The sequence below is a fragment of the Anoplopoma fimbria genome, chromosome 8 (genome assembly GCF_027596085.1).
Source record: "Anoplopoma fimbria isolate UVic2021 breed Golden Eagle Sablefish chromosome 8, Afim_UVic_2022, whole genome shotgun sequence".
In the NCBI taxonomy this organism is placed as follows: domain Eukaryota; kingdom Metazoa; phylum Chordata; class Actinopteri; order Perciformes; family Anoplopomatidae; genus Anoplopoma; species Anoplopoma fimbria.
In genome coordinates this window covers 21,707,011-21,724,470 of record NC_072456.1, presented here as the reverse complement: position 1 = coordinate 21,724,470, position 17,460 = coordinate 21,707,011, and the positions used below count along the sequence as shown (strand labels likewise).

At 39.5% G+C, this 17,460-nt stretch overlaps 1 protein-coding gene and 1 long non-coding RNA gene across 2 annotated transcripts; one reads left to right on the top strand and one right to left on the bottom strand.

Moving 5' to 3' along the window:
* The first annotated feature begins 1,013 nt into the window (after positions 1-1,013).
* On the top strand, positions 1,014-13,184 carry LOC129095001 (uncharacterized). The gene is made up of 3 exons (XR_008531370.1): positions 1,014-1,127; positions 5,366-5,499; positions 12,991-13,184. It is a non-coding gene; the product is annotated as an uncharacterized LOC129095001 (long non-coding RNA).
* abhd17ab (abhydrolase domain containing 17A, depalmitoylase b) lies at positions 5,493-14,860 on the bottom strand. Its single transcript, XM_054602367.1, has 5 exons — positions 14,773-14,860; positions 13,201-13,618; positions 11,157-11,351; positions 9,941-10,120; positions 5,493-6,871 (listed from the first exon to the last, which is right to left on the bottom strand). The coding sequence occupies exons 2-5, from the start codon at positions 13,608-13,610 to the stop codon at positions 6,646-6,648; spliced, it is 1,011 nt and encodes a 336-aa protein (XP_054458342.1). The 5' UTR covers positions 13,611-13,618; positions 14,773-14,860; the 3' UTR covers positions 5,493-6,645.
* Positions 14,861-17,460: the final 2,600 nt, after the last annotated feature.

Genomic DNA, 17,460 nt, shown 5'->3' with positions numbered 1-17,460 from the left:
CTCTTGACAACAACTTGTAAAAAGGAAAATGCAAGAGCCTTGAAGTCTCATTTAAAGGACCAGTGTGTAGGATTTTAGGGAGATCCATTAACCAAAATGTAATATAATATCAATAAGTGTGTTTTCATTGGTGCATAATTACCTGAAACTATGAAGGATTGTTGTTACAAAAAAGGCCACTAATGACAAAATGAAAGAGCAATACAAGCATATTGAAAAATTGTTTCGATCAGTAAATGTCGGTGAGGCAACACAAAATGGAACAAAGAGAAAAAAATGTACAAAAATTGTTTGTATGTAAAGAAAGTGGGTGACGGTCCCTGCAATAATTAATGTTAAGAAGGTCAATGTTGGGGGAAGCAAATACTGGTTATGGTTTAAGGTAACGGTTAGTCTCCAGTGACTTCATGCAAATCAATCCAATGCCTTATTTCTGTGGTTACTAACTTGGGGATCAACACCAGCCAAGAGGTCCCAGGATCAATCAGAAGGGCAACAAGATGTCTTTTCTCTAATGTTTGCTATCTGCTTGTAAAACACTGGAAACTTTGACCTCTTTGGGCCTCATTAAATCCTTCAAATTAAACATTTTGAGAAGCAAAAACCCACTGATGTCCTCATGAAGACCATGTAGAGTTTAATCTGACCTGTCCTTCACTTTTCTACTTCCTTCTTCTTTCGACAAAATGAATCTTTCCATCTGTAAGAGGGCTGTTTTCTCCACATTTATTTCTCAAAACTATTTTTCTAAAATATTTACTTCTAAGATGTTTATTCTTAATCTATTTGAGATATGATGTTTGTCCCTTGAGGTCTGGTCTTGTTCAGACCTGAAAGGTATCTGTTGTGTCTCTCCTAATGTGTGTATTCATAAGACACTTAGCTTATCTGATATCGATATGAGGATATTTTTTTTTATAACTGTACAACCTTTGCTCAAACAGTTTTTCTAATGGGATTTTAAAATGTCTAATGGATCAGGTAGCTATGTGCTCCTCCTCCAATAATTCAATCTGATTGAGGACACGCCTCCCTATGATTGAGCACACCTTTTTATTATCACCCATGCCTGTGGAGCTGTTTTTCTCCCTCAATATCCTGAAGAAGACTGTCATGTCAAAAGACTGGTAAGTCGTTTCAAATTTTTTTTGTATCATGGTTATGAGTGTGCATTGTGTTTTCCTCTACACACGGGGTCAAAAAGGTTTAGAACAGCTTTCCTCGTTTGTGTTCATGCAGCTCAGGTCTCTTAAAAGTATCTCTTTGTTCCTCTCAAGCAGAAAGAAAACTGCATGTACTTATTTAAACGTTGAACAATGCTACATTAAACTACAGACAATTACTGGAATTCTAGCACAATATTCAGTCTTGAGTTGTTGTGGTGAAAACACAGGAGCCTCTCTGCACAGTGTGACCGGTTTTAATTTGTTGAAGGCCTTCAGAATTTTGTCCAGTATTGTCCTCTGTATTCTGAGTTCAAGCTGCTGCCCTCGGGGCTGTAGGCATCACAAAGCTCCTCAATGCAACAAGCTATGAACACTCACTTGTGACTCCCTTTTTCTTGCTATTTCCATAATTGAAAAATAACATTGTTACTCATTATTTATTTTTTTACATGGTTTTATTTGATAGATAAAAAAAAAAAGCTCAGTGAATCCAAAGAGACAACATTAAGGTGGGGAGTGCATTTAAAACCTGCCACAGACTACAAAGAGAACAGCAGATAACCATCAGTGAGGTATACATAATGCAAGAGGCAAAAAGTGCTCTGCAGGAATGGTAATGAGAAGCAGAAGCAAGACATAAACTCAGCAGGCTTACTGGCTAGCCACAAATTAATATGCAGCGCAATATCGAAGTAGCAAATATTCTCCAACACTTAATGTTCAAACCTTTTGTGAAGAAGCCTGCATGTTCCTTTTTGAATGCTGTAGAGGCCGTTCCATAAGAGGGGCAGAGCTCATCCCTCATGCTGGCAGCTTTTTGACTGATTATGCAGCAAGATTTCATAATAAATGTGTGTGTGTGCAACATATAGTCCCCCCCCCCGACATCCTACTTTGTGATATCAGCCTGATATCCGCTCTGACCTTCTCAGCTGGAGGTCTCTGGGCTGCAGGTACACATACAATCAATACAAACCTGTCTCTGTCTGCGCTAATGATGCACCATATTAGTGGATGGCTACTAGTTATTATGAAAACTGAATCAGATGAGCTCGAGAGCAGTTTAAAGGCTAACTGTGCACCTAAAAACAGAATTTCAGATATGTGGAGGGATGTGCCAAACCTAAACAGATGTCAGGCATAGAGACATCTGAGACATGCAGTGCAGGCCTAATGGTTTACATTCCATGTCTATGCAATTGTGTATTATTCTAACATTGATTTAATTTCATAAATCTTCATCTGTGCATGCTAGAGAGTGAATTATGAAATTATTTTTTTTTATTTTTTTTGAATATTCTGAAACTGATGTAGTTGACCTACGGTTTGCTATAATGGATTTTACAAGGCTACCAAAGGATTCAAGTATTCTTCTTATTATTCTGTTGTTAAATATTCAAACAACAATACCACTGGTTAAGAACAAAACTTTTTTTTAATGGAAAAATTACAATAATGCTTTTGTATTACCCAGAAAGCTTAGTTTGAGTTACTTTGTGTCCATACTTTCACTATTTTCTGAGAGTGCAACCCTTTTTTTCGAAGCAAGCATCACAGTCTTTACATGTTATCTGCAGCCTTGCGTCACATTGAGGTCATCAGGTCACGGAAACCAGTGAAATTCATGCGTGCCGTTGACACAGAGACAACATCCACTCAGCAATAATGCAAATCACCGTTTCCCTTTCCTTATCCAGGCCCTTTTATACTCTATAGTACCTGCTTCCTCATCTCTCAAACTGATATATAGTCTAAATGCTCAACACAATACAATCCTCTAGCTGAGAACATATAAAGGCTTCAAAGCTCTCCGATTCAGAAGTCTTGTTTTAAGTCCCCTGTTGTCGAGAACTAGCACATCCACAATCCTTTGATACATGTCAACATGAAAGGCTTTCTGTGTTCAGCGCTGTGTGGAGGACTGAGTGTGGAGGAGTGGTGGTGGTGCTGCTGGTAGCATACGACGCAGGAGGTCAGGCTGCACTAACGTGGCCTTATGCAGCGGGGATGTGAGCTGCAGCTGCCTTTTAATCCGTAAGAGCATTTGAGTGGGACACCAGATTGTTTATGTAGTCCATTGAAAGCGAGCTGGTGTGTGCGTGTGTGTGTGTGTGTGTGTGTGTGTGTGTGCGCGTGTTCTCAGAGGGAGGAGGGTGATCTCAGCTTACGATCCATCTGTCCCCGTTTCCCCACAGCTCAACATGGTGGCAGACAGTGTGGGGAGGCTGGGACCGACCTGAGTGCTTTGGTACCGCTTTAATTAAAACGCATCATCTGAGCCGTTTTTTTTTGGCACAGAGGATAACAAGCCCATCCCCAAACACGACAACTCTACAGAGGAGGAGGAAACGCGCACACGCACATACACACACACACACCAGGCAATTAAAGGACTCATTTACTCATAAGCCAATTATTCACCAGAGCCTTGTCTGTGTCTCGTGCAGCCCTGAGAGGCCTTTCACAGCATGCAGGACATTATTCACCGAGTGCCAGGACTGCCATGAGTGGAAAATCAGGGACTGAATGAGACACACGTTAACACTGACTTGTAGTCTTGCAGCATAGAGCACATCTTCACTGTAAAACGACACCTGGATGGAAATAAAAGCTTTTTAAAAAAGAGCAAAAGAGTCATGTCAATTATCAATTCATGATTATGTTTTATTAACTTCTCTTCAATTATCGCCACAAAAAAAGACAAAATCTTCAAAAGCTAAAAATGTGTCAGTAAAATAAACGATGGCTAACAATTTGTGACACCAGAAATCCAAACATTTGAATAAAAGACATTATTCTTTTCAAACAAAAGCTTTTCGTCTCAGCTTGAAGCTCCCCTTTAATTATTCTTCAATCATCCCACACACTTATATTTTCCTAAACATGTCCAAACTCACAGCTTTGCTGTAATAGTTGTACTCCTCCACAAATGATAAATTATAAATACCTTAAAAAAAACAAAGACAAACCCACAACAATTTATGCTGCTCAAACTCAGATGCTGCATATCTGAAAATCAAATATAATATGATAAAACTAAATTATTTTGCAATACCACAAATGGTCACATTTAATTTGTATCCAAATGTACAGTGTAGTGGAAAAACATTGGACCAACCACATAGATGAATACAAATGTTGATAAAAAGAACTTATATTTGAACATTTTTGCCTTTGGTTACAGATATACCAACATAAACAGCAGGTACACTGAATAAAGCCCTAAAAAAAAGTTACTTTGGTTCATATGTACATAAGAAAAAAAAAACCAAAAGTTGTCGTCTCAGCTTTCAACCAAAGTTTTAAAGGGGCAACACTCAGCTTCATGTAAATCAACTCTGTTAGAGTAAACACTTTGTTCCTTCTAATTTTTTAAGCTATACATTTGAACTTTTCATAGATTCTAATATCGGTTTCAAACTTCTGTGGCTTTGTGAGTGTTGCACCTAATAATTCTAAACCGATTCTATACCAGTTCTTTTTGTATACTGATTATAGGAAAATAACATGACCTTTGCAGCAAAACGGGACAATTTACTGTTTATTAGTTAGTGATATCCCCCTAAATAACCAGCGCAAAAAAGAAAACGGAATACACCATGCTTGAGACAGTTTGCAATAGTTACAAAAGTCACACCAGCAGCTTTTTTTTACCATTCTTCTAGTCAATTCTGTGAAAAACCAATAGTGTTACCAAGAGCCTCGACATACAGGCAGATGTTACAGGCAGTTCATGTAAAGGCTGTAAACCAGAGAGGACTTTTCTTCACTTAAACACATCCTGCTTGCTCTTTTCTTTTTTTACCCGTGGCACAGAATAGTAGCAGAATAGTATTGTTGTAGTATGAATGTGCCGAAACGCTGTCGACCTGTCGTGTGTCAGTTTCTCAGAAGAGCTTCTTGCTGTGCTCTTTGAACCACAGCACTGCAGCTTATTGTGGTGAAACATCTGTTCCTGTGCTTATTAGTGTATTAGAGAGGGAATTCTTTTTTTGGATTCATCAGAATGTGAAGCTCAATGGTCAAAATCACAGTTTTCATAATATACTTGATTTCAAGGTGACGTCACTTCTCAGATTGACAAAACTGCCACTCATGATAGAGAGTAAGATGGCCGTCAGACAGCTTGAGAGATAAAGAACTGTCTGGAGGTAGAACACAGAGGCCTGTTTTATTTTAGTGTTGCTTCTCTGTTCCAGACACCGAGGGAAACAGGAACTTGGCCGACAGCGGTGACCTACTGGTGTGAGACATAAACAACACGAACAAGACTAAAACAAATCGGACAGGGCTAAAGGACTCTCAGACGTTCCAGGAGACGAAGGAGCTGGAGGTATTTTTTATTTTTTTTTCTATTTGAGGCTCTTGAACTTCTTTATCACAGCCAGTCCTACTCTGTTATTTTGATACGGATGTTGTGTAGAAAAGAGGTTATGGAAAAAGTTAACCGTCTGTACCTCAGCTTTGGGATCATAATTTCGCTTCATTACTTGCAGATTAAAAACAGACCTCGCATACACTGCATGAACTTGTTCCCAGATATCTTTTCCTTTTTAAAGTATGTGAAGAGATTTCGCCGACTGCATAAAAAACAAAAAACGACACAAACAAATGTTGAACACAATGACCCTAATGTCTAACACAGGGTTACCTGAGCAAAATGTTCAGTACTGTGAAAAAACTGAATTAAAGCGCTGAACTCAAATTCATCTCTGAGCATGTATGGATCAGTACATACATGAGGCAATAAGATACTAGGAACACCGTTCAACATAATGCAGTCCAACGCCACACAACTAATGACTACAAAATGACAATATAGTTAAATAAACCTGCTAAACAGGATTTATTGTCAGGCTTTAGATTGGATTGCATTAGATGCTACAGCTGTTACTAATAGAAACTGTAGAAAACTTAGTTATAAACCTGTTTGCAATTCAAATAGGTGTTAAGTGTGTCTTTAGTGGTTCCAACGCGTCACCATTATCCATTTAACTCGGGTTAACAGTAAAAATCACACAAAAACTCTATGTGTAGGCTGGAAAAAAATAGATTTTCCATGTGGACCACAATGTAATTGATCGACATGATTATTTATCAGTTTGTTGTTCTGTTAAATCTCCTTTTAATCATTTAAAGGCTTTTTTTTTTTTTTTTTTTTTTTCTTCCTCATGTCCATATTATTGCACAGTGTAGGAATAGATGTAGTACTAAAGAAACTGCTAACAAAAACAAAACCAAAAAAAAAACAGTCGAAATGCAGTTTGTGACAAAGTCTTTCACGCTCGCACACTTCTACTGTTTATGAACGCACTTGTTCTCGCTGTGACGCATCGATCCACGCACCATCAGGAAACAAAGCACTACAGTACGTGGAGCATTACAGCCGTGGAGAGCTGAGGGACGGTTTAGATGACTCTTGGACTAATGGTGGTGATGATGATGATGATGATGATGATGATGATGATGATCGCGGCGGTCAGGCGTGCTGCACGGCCAACTCCTGTCCTATGAAGCGGCGCAGGCGCTCCAGGTACTGGCTGTACAGTTCAATGTCGTTGTGCCCCGCCCCCTCCACCCACAGAGGCTCCACGGCTTTGGGGCAGCGCTCGAACAGAGCCAGGCCGTGGGAGAAGTCGATGACCTCGTCCTCCGTCCCGTGGATGATGAGCACCGGGGACACGATTTTGGACACTTTCTCAATGCTGGAAGAGGAGAGGGAGGAACGAGAAATAAAAAAGAAGTTAGAATTTAAGGAAACTGATGATTTACGTTCCATATTAATAACTCGTCATTATAAAAGAGCTCTGAAAGCAGATTCCACAGGTCAGTGATGGACAGCTGGACTCATAAATCCTTGTTACTGCAGATCAGATCATAAAACAGTGACATTGTAGTGGGTCACTGCGTTGGCTGTTAAAGATTAAAGAAGAATATGTTAATAGATCGGCGAAGCCTCATTTTAGTCCGAACTGCTGCAGTTAATTGTTATTGGCTTTAAAACGTATTCAATGCCTTGGAACGGCCGTGATATTTATTATTTTTATATATTTTTTTCTGTTTATCAAGAACAAAAAATGTGTAGAAGTCTTGTCATGTTGTCTGGGTGCAGATCATTTGCACATTTTATCATTCAGGCTTACATCAGTGCTGACCCGCCTGTCTGTCTAGTACAGTTTCGACCCTCGTGAACCGTAAAGAACACAAACATGAGTCTTGAGGTTTATAGATTTCATCTATACAAATTAACATATATCTTTGCCAAAAGAGATATAAACTAGAATTACACCAACCAGTCAAAGTTTAAATCCATGTCTGTCAAAAATGTTATACTTTTATCCTATTAGACATTTCTATGCGTGTGCATAATTAGCAAATAAATTCTTGCGAGGTCAGAGGGACCTTTTGACCACCAAATTTCAAAAGGTTCATCCTAGAGTCCAAGTGGACGTTTGTGCCAAATTTGAAGACATTTCCTCCAGGAGTTAATGAGATTTTGGGTTCACGAGAAAGGCACAGACTGACAACCCAAACACAGGAGGAGGCATTAAAAGAGATGAATACTTCTGCAAAAATAATGGCTTCAGCAAAGCACACAACGGCCAAATCTTAAAAATTATAATCAAGTCATCCCATGGAATATTTACATAGAAAAGAGCAGATAAAGATTACATTACATTTACATTACAGTCATTTAGCAGACGCTTTTATCCAAAGCGACTTACAGGAAGTGTATTCAACATAGGTATTCAAGAGAACTACTAGTCACCAGAAGTCATAAGTGCATCTCCTTTCTTAAACAAGCATCTTAAAGCATAAACCAGAGCAAAAGTATAGTGCAGAGGCAAATTACTACGAAAACAATAATTGCAACAGACTAATACGAATACAATAAGTGCTACAAACTACTACGAATAGGATAAGTGCAGTAAACGAATACGAATTCAATAAGTGCAGCGAACTACGAATACAATAAGTGCTACGAGGAAGGCTCAGGGTAGTACTTCTTGAAGAAGACACAGTCAGATACACATAGAGGAAGAACAACAAGTGAACACTGGAGGCTTTCTCAGCTCTCTACATAAAACACAGAAAGGCTTCCCCCGGTTTCCTACCACCTCTGCTCCTCACCCACTCATAACCATCTGGGACTAGACGCTGCGTTAAGGCCGGCGTTTGCTGCTATTGACCTTCGTCAGACGCGGCCACTGAAACTAAACTGACAACGAGAACGGAAGGGCTAGAGCCTCGCTAATGATGGCATTACTCGCCGTTGTTTCTGTCTCGCCAAGGGAGCTTCTTAAGTGGCCAAGATTTAAAAATAAAAATAAAACACAGTAACACATTACAGTGAACACCCACGTTACAGTCGCACACTAATGTGGGACACCATATCTCTTCAAAGTGAATATGAAACCATAAAATAATTCTCCAACAAGTACATTGCCAAAAAAAGGACAGAATTTCACAACAAAGTTGTTATTAGTGTTAAATGCTATCAGTTTCGTTATTACTGCTTATTAATACCAAAATGTTCCTCTTTTTAAAAAGCATTGCATGATGAAGCACTCTCATTCCAAGCTGCAGATCTAAGTTTAAAGACGTCTTTTTCAAAATAAAAAAAATAAAAATCTCTAAATAATTTCGCATTTTCAGGGAGTTCAATACATCTTTGTGAAAATTCATGAACATGAACTACTCTCTTCCAAATCAAAATAACTAACGTGCTAAATTGCAAATTTGTGACATAGACTAGAATAGAAATGCTCCATAGACAGTGAATTAGTAAAGATGTTATAGATGACACACATGGGGATGTTAAATGTACCCGAGTATATAGGTACATTTGCTGTTTCAGAACTGAGAACACAACAATAAAATAAAGCTCATTTGGTTATAAAATAGAAAACAGCATCCTGTGCGTCCATTAAATCAGTCTCTCAGTCGTAGTCTATGATGTCATCCCAAGTTTTAGACTTCTCTGGTTTCTGGCTTTGAGAGAGAGAAGCTCATGTTCAAAGACTGATTGAACTTTACTAGGCCACGTCTAAACAGTTAAATCACTTATTTTTTCTCTTTAATTTGGTGTTCTCCTTTAACACTGTCTTTAACTGCCATTGAGTATCAGTTTGGTTGAAAGGATGTGGGACTTAGATTTTATTACCTTAGGGTTAAAGGCTGCAAGTCCCACACTGTTGTTAAAAGTTAAAGATAAACTAAGATTGCACTCATGGAAGACTTTTAGACTTTAGAATAGAGATTTCAGTTACAGTGTACAGATCACTTCCGCAAGATAACACAGTCCTTCTCTGAAATATTACAGTATTTGGATGGCCTACTCACATCTATGAAAATAAAATAAAAATGATGTCCACACAGTCACCAAGAAAAAACATAAACACTGAAATAAATGCACCGTAACTGCTTTTGCAGCGCAGATGTTTGCCTTGGATAAAAAACACTTTCAGAGCAAATAGCAATTACGCTTTTCTGTTGGCAGATCTGCAATTATGTGGAAATGCCAACTGGCAGCAAAGTAGTCTGCGTAATGTATGTGTGTGTATGTTCAAAGGAACACCTTCTTTAAGGATTTTATGGTGCAGAGAAAGGAGACAGAGGGGAGAATAAAGACTTTGTTGTTGTAGAAAGATCTCTGACAAAAATGTTATCCTTACAGACAATTATTAATGTAATGCCTTATATCACGCCTCAACTTAATCACACCATGCGGCGACAAACACAAATGTAATGAATAGAACTAAATAGAGACTTACTTGGGGAACGCGTCGAAGCAATACGTTTTCTTGGTGTCAGGAAAGGCCACTCTCATTCCAGACGTCAGAGGGGAGTGAAGAACCACGGCGGCACACTCGTACCGCGACGCCAGGTCCACAGTGGGAACGGTACCGATGCTCTGTCCGTACAGGATGATGTTCTCCGGGCTGATGCCATACCTGGTCACGACCAGAGACACAAAGAAACCATTAAGATAAGATAAGATGATCCTTTATTAGTCCTGCAGCGGGGACATTTACAGGATTACAGCAGCAGAGAGGATAGTGCAAACAAGACATAGTAAAAAAACAAGATCAAAACAAGTATTAAATAAGTAATCACACAGTAAAGAATATTAAATAAGAATAAAATCCACAATAACTAAAAAATATTATATATACAGACAGAATAATTATTGGATTGCACAGATGTTTGATATTGCACAGATTTATATATATGTATATATATATATATATATTGTGTGTATATATATATTTTATATATAGTGCAGGTTAATGGACCTTCCTGATAGCGTACCAAATACAGCAGTGACTTAGTCTAAGTTAGCTACTATAAGTATCCAGTGAAGAAAAACTATTTAATTAGAGGTAGAGTTTTGGGAACATCCAATTAAAACCAAATTTGTTTTTAGTAAATATGCTGAAATGACAAAAGTGAGGTCAAGAGTGACAGCTACGGCCACAATGTGAATTCAACCAACCCTTTGTTAACGCTTCGTGGTGTCATGTCTTCCTTAGGCTACAGCCGCATTAAGGCAGCTCCGCTTTCACTAATGAGACACTTTATCACATCGCAACGTCCTTCAGAGACACCCCCCCCCCCTTCTCCCCCTAGCCTTCCCTTCCTTCACCCATCCATCTCACTATTTTTTAATCTATTTTTTTATTCCTATGGCATCTGTCCACACTCTCTTCCTCTCAGCTCTGTCCCGATCACAACCTCTGCCACCTTGATTCCCCCCTTCTTCACGTCATTATCTTTCAACCCTCCTCTGCCTATCTCCATTTTTTATACATACAACAGTGGTATCCCTAATAAAATGCAGTGATATTTGAACCCATCCATATATGTAACACGGTTTGATTTGCTCCTGATCTAAACTACACATCCTTGACTCAGCAGCGCAGGACACCGTATAATAAATCATCCCTTTTTGAAGGACGCATATGGCCCCAATTATAAATCATCACCTACCGTGTGCGCAGGGCATGCCAGGCGGCGTCTATGTCTGCGTAGAGGTTCTTCTCAGAGGGCTTGCCGGTGCTGGCGCCGTAGCCTGAGTAGTCGTAGGAGAAGATGTTGCAGTTGATGCGAGTGCCGAGGCCGATGTAGAAGCTGCTCATCTGGCCCAGGTCGACCGCGTTACCGTGGGAGAAGAGCAACGTAAACCTGACGGGACACAAACAGAAAAAGACGGGTGAGCAGACGGGCCCACAATCCTAGACAAGTACTTTAGTTATGGTCGAAAGCATTAGCAGTGTATAGACGATTATCAGTTATATTGTGGATGTTATTGTTACATGAGAGGAATCCTTCACAATGTTTAAAATATGGGGTCTTTTTGCAGGTCTAGGAAATGCCACGAGGAACAAAACAATTTTATGTATCGATATATCCAACAAAATAACCTATGAATCCAATATATCCACTGTGCAATATAAATAACTTGCAATCCATAGTGCAATAATTTTCATTCTGTACATTTATATCATATTTTAGTTTATTTAGTTTTTTTAATATGTATATTTTTTTCCTTTTTTTCCCCTTATTTACTATACTTTTCGTGTGTGATTACTTATTTATTATACTTGTTTCGATCTTATTTTTCTACTTATGTCTCTTATCTGTTTGGACTATCCACTCTGCTGCTGTAATCCTGCAATTTTCCCCGCTGTGGGACTAATAAAAGGATTATCTTATTTTATCTTGTGTATATACACTGGAGATTCAACTGGACTTCATTTGAATCAATAAGAGTGACCCGAAGGATTAACAGTAGGCTCAAAACAGACACATACAAACGGACTCAAACACAATCCAGTTTCTCACATGTCTCCCTCCGGGAGTCCAACCTGGTAACTCGACCCTGAATCAAACCATAACATGTTGTCCCCGCTAACGTTCAGCATGTTGGAGGATTGGTTTACCTCTCTTGACTAATGACTCTTAACTCCTAGACATTTTGCACAACCTGAGACGGAGGGTATCCACTATAAAAGCTGGCTATCTAGCCCTTGCCTTTTATTCATGACGCATGTTGTGCTCCATTTAGAAATCTGATACTTTTTATACACACCGACTGTTTTTTTGTAAGCCTCCCTCTGTGGTTTTGTTTACGATCCCATACGGCCCGTGGCTTTGCCCGTGACCTCTTCCACTCATAATGCGGCATAACAATGACTCTGCCTTATCAGGTCTAGTTTGGATTCATTCGTGTGTAATACAAGATAGAGATTAATACAAAACGCACAGACTGTAACACAAGCCTGTCCATGTCTTTTTAATTGATTTGGTAAATTAATCAGCAGCAGCAGCGTACTTCTACAGGATGGGCACAAAACTGTAGTTAAATACTTTTACAGTATATCATATCATAAACCTTCTGCTGCTAAATGATATCATCACTTCTCGTAAAACAATCTACCAGTCACTCCCTCCCAATAAATTAAATGGCACAAAACTACAGGAAAGAAAAAAGCCAGAGAGCTGAAAAATACTATCTTGTTACTGAGTGTGAGACTTCTTTTTATTATGATCACTATCATTAAGCAGAATTAGTGTCCCAGTATATTTTCGGTTGCAGTGTATGAGCATGATATCAGCTGACAGGAAGTAAACATGGACCCAAGCTGTTCAATTCCATTGAAAACGTGCTAAAACGGAGCGCTTCAGACAGAGGGTGAATACAGGTATATTCAGACAGACAGTACGAGAACATTAAAGCGTGTAAACATGTTCTAGTAGAAACCCATAATACTGGCATGAACCTGGATATGTGCAATTCTGTATCCTTTCCAATAAATGGCAGTGATCCGTGGAAAAGCAGGAGCAGACAATTTTGAGTCAGCTGAGTCAACAAGGAGACAAGTAAAGGAAGTAAACCTGGATGTGAGTGAAAGAGGACTGACAAGGAAGGAGGAAGTGTGACGGCCGGTCAAAGAAATGTGGTCGGTTACACACAAACAATGACTGTTACCACTCGGACTCTAAAGGAAGGTAAACCTTTCAAACCACCTACCTGGCGTTGGGAACACAGCGAATGTACATGCAGGCGACTCTGTTGCCTCGGCTGGATCGCGTCAGGAACACCTCCGTCGTGTCCAGCTCTCTCTGAGCGTACTGGAACTCGGCTCGCTCCGTCAGGTGGAGCTTCCATCTGCCCTCCACGGCAGCGGCTCCTCCGCTCCCAGAGACTGATGCGCCGGTCCGCGCCCGCAGGCTGGATGTCCCCGTCGCCCCTGCTGATGATGCTGCTGCTGCTGCTGCTGCTGCTGCTGCTGGTGCTGCTGGTGGTGGGCCAGCCTCTGTGTCTGGAAGGAAGGCGTACGTGGGCTCAGGGGGCAGGAAGGCGAGCTTGGCTGCGATGCGGCCGGGACATGGCGGGCAGCAGAAGAGGCAGCAGAGCTCGCTGAGAGAGAGGCCATTCATCCTTCACCCTGCAGGAGGAAGACAAGAGGATCACTGTGCTAATGAGTCCACATCGTCCCAGTGTTCACACAATGAGATACTTATTACAATGAAATGTAAGAGGCATTCAGTCAGAGTGTGGCTACAATGATGATGACAGCGTTCTGCAACGGCTAGTTTGTAACATGTTAAGATTACAAGCAATCAGATACATAGCATGTCATGAATGTTGCCTATATGGATAATCTATTAATCAATGCATTGATTTATCAGGTGGTAATAATATTTAATATTAGATGGTTACTGCTTCATGTGTGTCAGGGGTTTCTCATGTTTCTTGTAATAGTAAATCGTACAGGGCATTTTTGATAAATCTGGAGCTCATTTCCACATTTAATTGATTCATCATTTGCTAATAAATAATGTCAGAAAATAGTGAACATGTGTGGCTCAGTGACCTCTTCAGATTGCTTTTTTTTTAGACCTGAAAACATTCTGTTAACGGTCACATACTACAAAGAAACGCAGCAAACGCTCACGACTGAGAGGCTGGAACCAATGAAATTTAGAATATTTCTTTGAGAAATGACATTAACAAGTAATGCATTATCACTCAATAAGTGCTGTTTATTTTGTCGCCAAAAACCAATGATAAATGTTTCAGCTTTAACTTTTTGGATGTCAGGATGTGTAAATAAGCAAGTGATAGAGCTCTGAAAAAACCACATGATTATAACTCATTAATAATGAGAAGACCTTTTATAGAAAGAGTTATGAATTATCACTCAATAAGTGCTGTTTATTTTGTGGCTAAAAACCATTGATAAATGTTTCAGCTTTAACTTTTTGGATGTCATGTTGTGTAAATAAGCAAGTGATAGGGCTCTGGTAAAACCACATCATTATAACTCATCATTAATAATGAGAAGACCTTTTATAGAAAGAGTTATGAATTATCACTCAATAAGTGCTGTTTATTTTGTCGCCAACTAACAATTGATAAATATTTCAGCTTTAACTTTTTGGATGTCAGGATGTGTAAATAAGCAAGTGATAGATCTCTGATAAAACCACATGATTATAACTCATTAATTATGATAAGACCTTATATAGAAATAATTATGCACATGACATCACCACAAAAACAATACATGTGTCATTGGCCATGACAGTATAAACCTACCTGTTGAGCTTAAGTCAAGGTTAAATAAAAAAAAAAAAAGGAAGACTTTCCTCAGCTTCAGTCAACTTCAAACGCAGGACTACTTCCCTCAAAGTGCCCTGTCAGCAGAAGGAGGAACAAAAAAAAAAAAAAAAAAAAAAAAAAAAAAACTCTGACAGGAAGTGTTATTTACAAAGTATCTGTGTCGTCTGAGCGGTGACTGGAGTCCACTTCACATCCATGTTGTCCACTTCTTCACAATGCTGTTTCCCCAAAACGAGAACTTCTGTACGTGAGAGGAGCGATCCGTCTGCGCAAACAGCGTAGCAGCTAAAAGGCTTAGGCCAGCAGGGAGACGTAAACACGGCTACTCGGTTAAAAACCAGACGCTCATTCACGGACATCCGGGGTATGAAAACACACCGTTAATACACCGTTAATACACCGTACCCGACGTGTGCACGCTTCACCGTGAATCCACAACCCCCCCGCACGTCTCCTCTGGATGTCTGAATGTCGCCTTGTCATTTAAAGGAGTCCCTTATACGTGCGGTGTTTTCCTCCTTCTCCACCGCTTCACCGCATCCGGAAGCGACAGCTGACCGGATGTGACGTCAGGAGTTTCCATTGGACAATTAAAGGGAAAACTTAGTTATCAGTGTGAGAGAAAATGTTGTAAAAGATGATATGCAGTAGCAGGCAAACGTTTGGACACACCTTCTCGTTCAATGGTTTATTTTTTATTTGTTTTCTACATTGTAGATGTCTTTTTTTTTTTTTTTTTTAAGTTTCAGTCACATAATAAGGGAATTGCATACACATTTTTAGACAAAGACAATTTAATTATACATGATATTATAGTTCTAGATACAGTACCAGTCAAAAGTTTGGACACACCTTCTCGTTCAATGGTTTATTTTAATTTTTATTTTTTTCTACATTGTAGATTAATATTGAAGACATCCAAACTATGAAGGAACACATATGGAATTATGTGGTAAACAAACAAATGCTCAACAAACCAGAATATGTTTTATATTTTAGATTCTTCAAAGTAGTTGAATGAGAAGGTGTGTCCAAACTTTTGACTGGTACTGTAGATGAACTTTAATTGTTCATTTGCACCTTTTTTTTTTGAAGAGGGGGGGTATCCATTGTTATTGCAGTGCTTATGAATCATCACAATGACTTAGTATTGGTGACTAAAATGATTAATTAAAGATGGTTGGACATTATTACAAAGAACAAGACGTATCATTCTGTATCTTTGTGTAGGATGTAGGATACTGTGATAATATAATACATGACGGGAATACATGACCTGCCCCTCCCCATTCAAAACACACACACACACACACACACACACACACACACACACACACACACACACACACACACACACACACACACACACACACACATCCTTGTACTAATATGTTTGTGAGAACACTCACTGACATAATGCATCTGGAGTCAGTGGGTGAGAGGAGGATGAAGGCCAAACTCAGAGCCATCCTGGACAATCCCTCTCACCCTCTCCATGAGGAACTGTGGCAGCTGGGCAGCTCTTTCAGTCATCGGCTGATTCTACCAAAGAGCAGGACGGAGCGCTTCAGACGCTCATTTGTGCCCACTGCCATCAGACTGTACAACAACAGAGGAGACCACAGTCTGTCATCATGCTGACCACATTTGACCATATTCTGACCGAATTTCACCCATGGGGATCAATAAAGGAATATATCTATATCTATCCATCTTACCTTAACCATCACAATTAAAGGCCTAACCCCAAATCTTACTCTTACCTAAACCTTATTCTAACCTGAACCTTAAAACAAAGTCTGAACCCTCAAATAAGCCTTAAAAGAAGGACGGGTCAAATGTCCTCACTATATGTCCTCACTCCGGGGACTAAAACTCAAAGCGGTCCTCACAAAGATAGATGTACAAGTACACACACAAACACGGGGGGGATTTTCCTGCCAGTTATGAGAAAGAGGCTTTGCTCGCACACAAAAATGACCTTTACTACCTATTACAGAGAAATGCAAATGTCAGCTTTTCAGCTTTTATTTATGCAGCCCACCCATGGTCATAAGAAATAGGCCACCTTGTTACAGGCCCACAATGCACACTCAGGCGTTTTCCCTTATTCTGGCTGATTACTTATTTTCCAGTTACTCATTATCAGTTTCTAGTTACACTGATAAGGCAGTAATAAAGACATTTATTTTGAAACACTAGTATTACTATAACCGTGTGTTAAAGGTCTCACATTTCTCCAGATCTTGCCACAATTTGGATTTTTTTCGCCAGGGTTCTGAGTTAGGTCATATGGATGTCTGCCTCCATCCCAGCACAAATTGAATATGTGGTGTTAACAGCTTTTAAAATTGCATGCATTAAATCACTTTCTAGGTCTTGTATGGTGAATTGGGAGGACAAGCTATTGGCGTGATTAGGTGTAAAAAATATGCAATTACTGAAATTATTTTGCGTATTTTTCCTGATCTTGTTATATCAAGAAATCATGGCGAAATGTTTTTTCAGTACATATACTCGCTTTGGGGCCACTCCTCTAACAGCATGCATCAGAACTGAACATTAGGTGCTATTGTACCATTTGTGCCTTTTTAGTTTTTGCTTTGTATTTGAAAACAATATACAAGTACAATGCATTGGGGCCACAGCATGTGCGTGTACTAG

What these genes read in the sequence shown, in the direction of transcription:
- abhd17ab (XM_054602367.1), bottom strand. Translation starts at nt 13,610, where the DNA reads ATGAATGGCCTCTCTCTCAGCGAGCTCTGCTGCCTCTTCTGCTGCCCG. An exon ending in TGGCATGCCCTGCGCACACG is followed by an intron (nt 10,121 to 11,156) that starts GTAGGTGATGAT and finishes GGTCGTGACCAG; the next exon opens with GTATGGCATCAGCCCGGAGA. An exon ending in TGCTTCGACGCGTTCCCCAA is followed by an intron (nt 6,872 to 9,940) that starts GTAAGTCTCTAT and finishes CTCCTCTTCCAG; the next exon opens with CATTGAGAAAGTGTCCAAAA.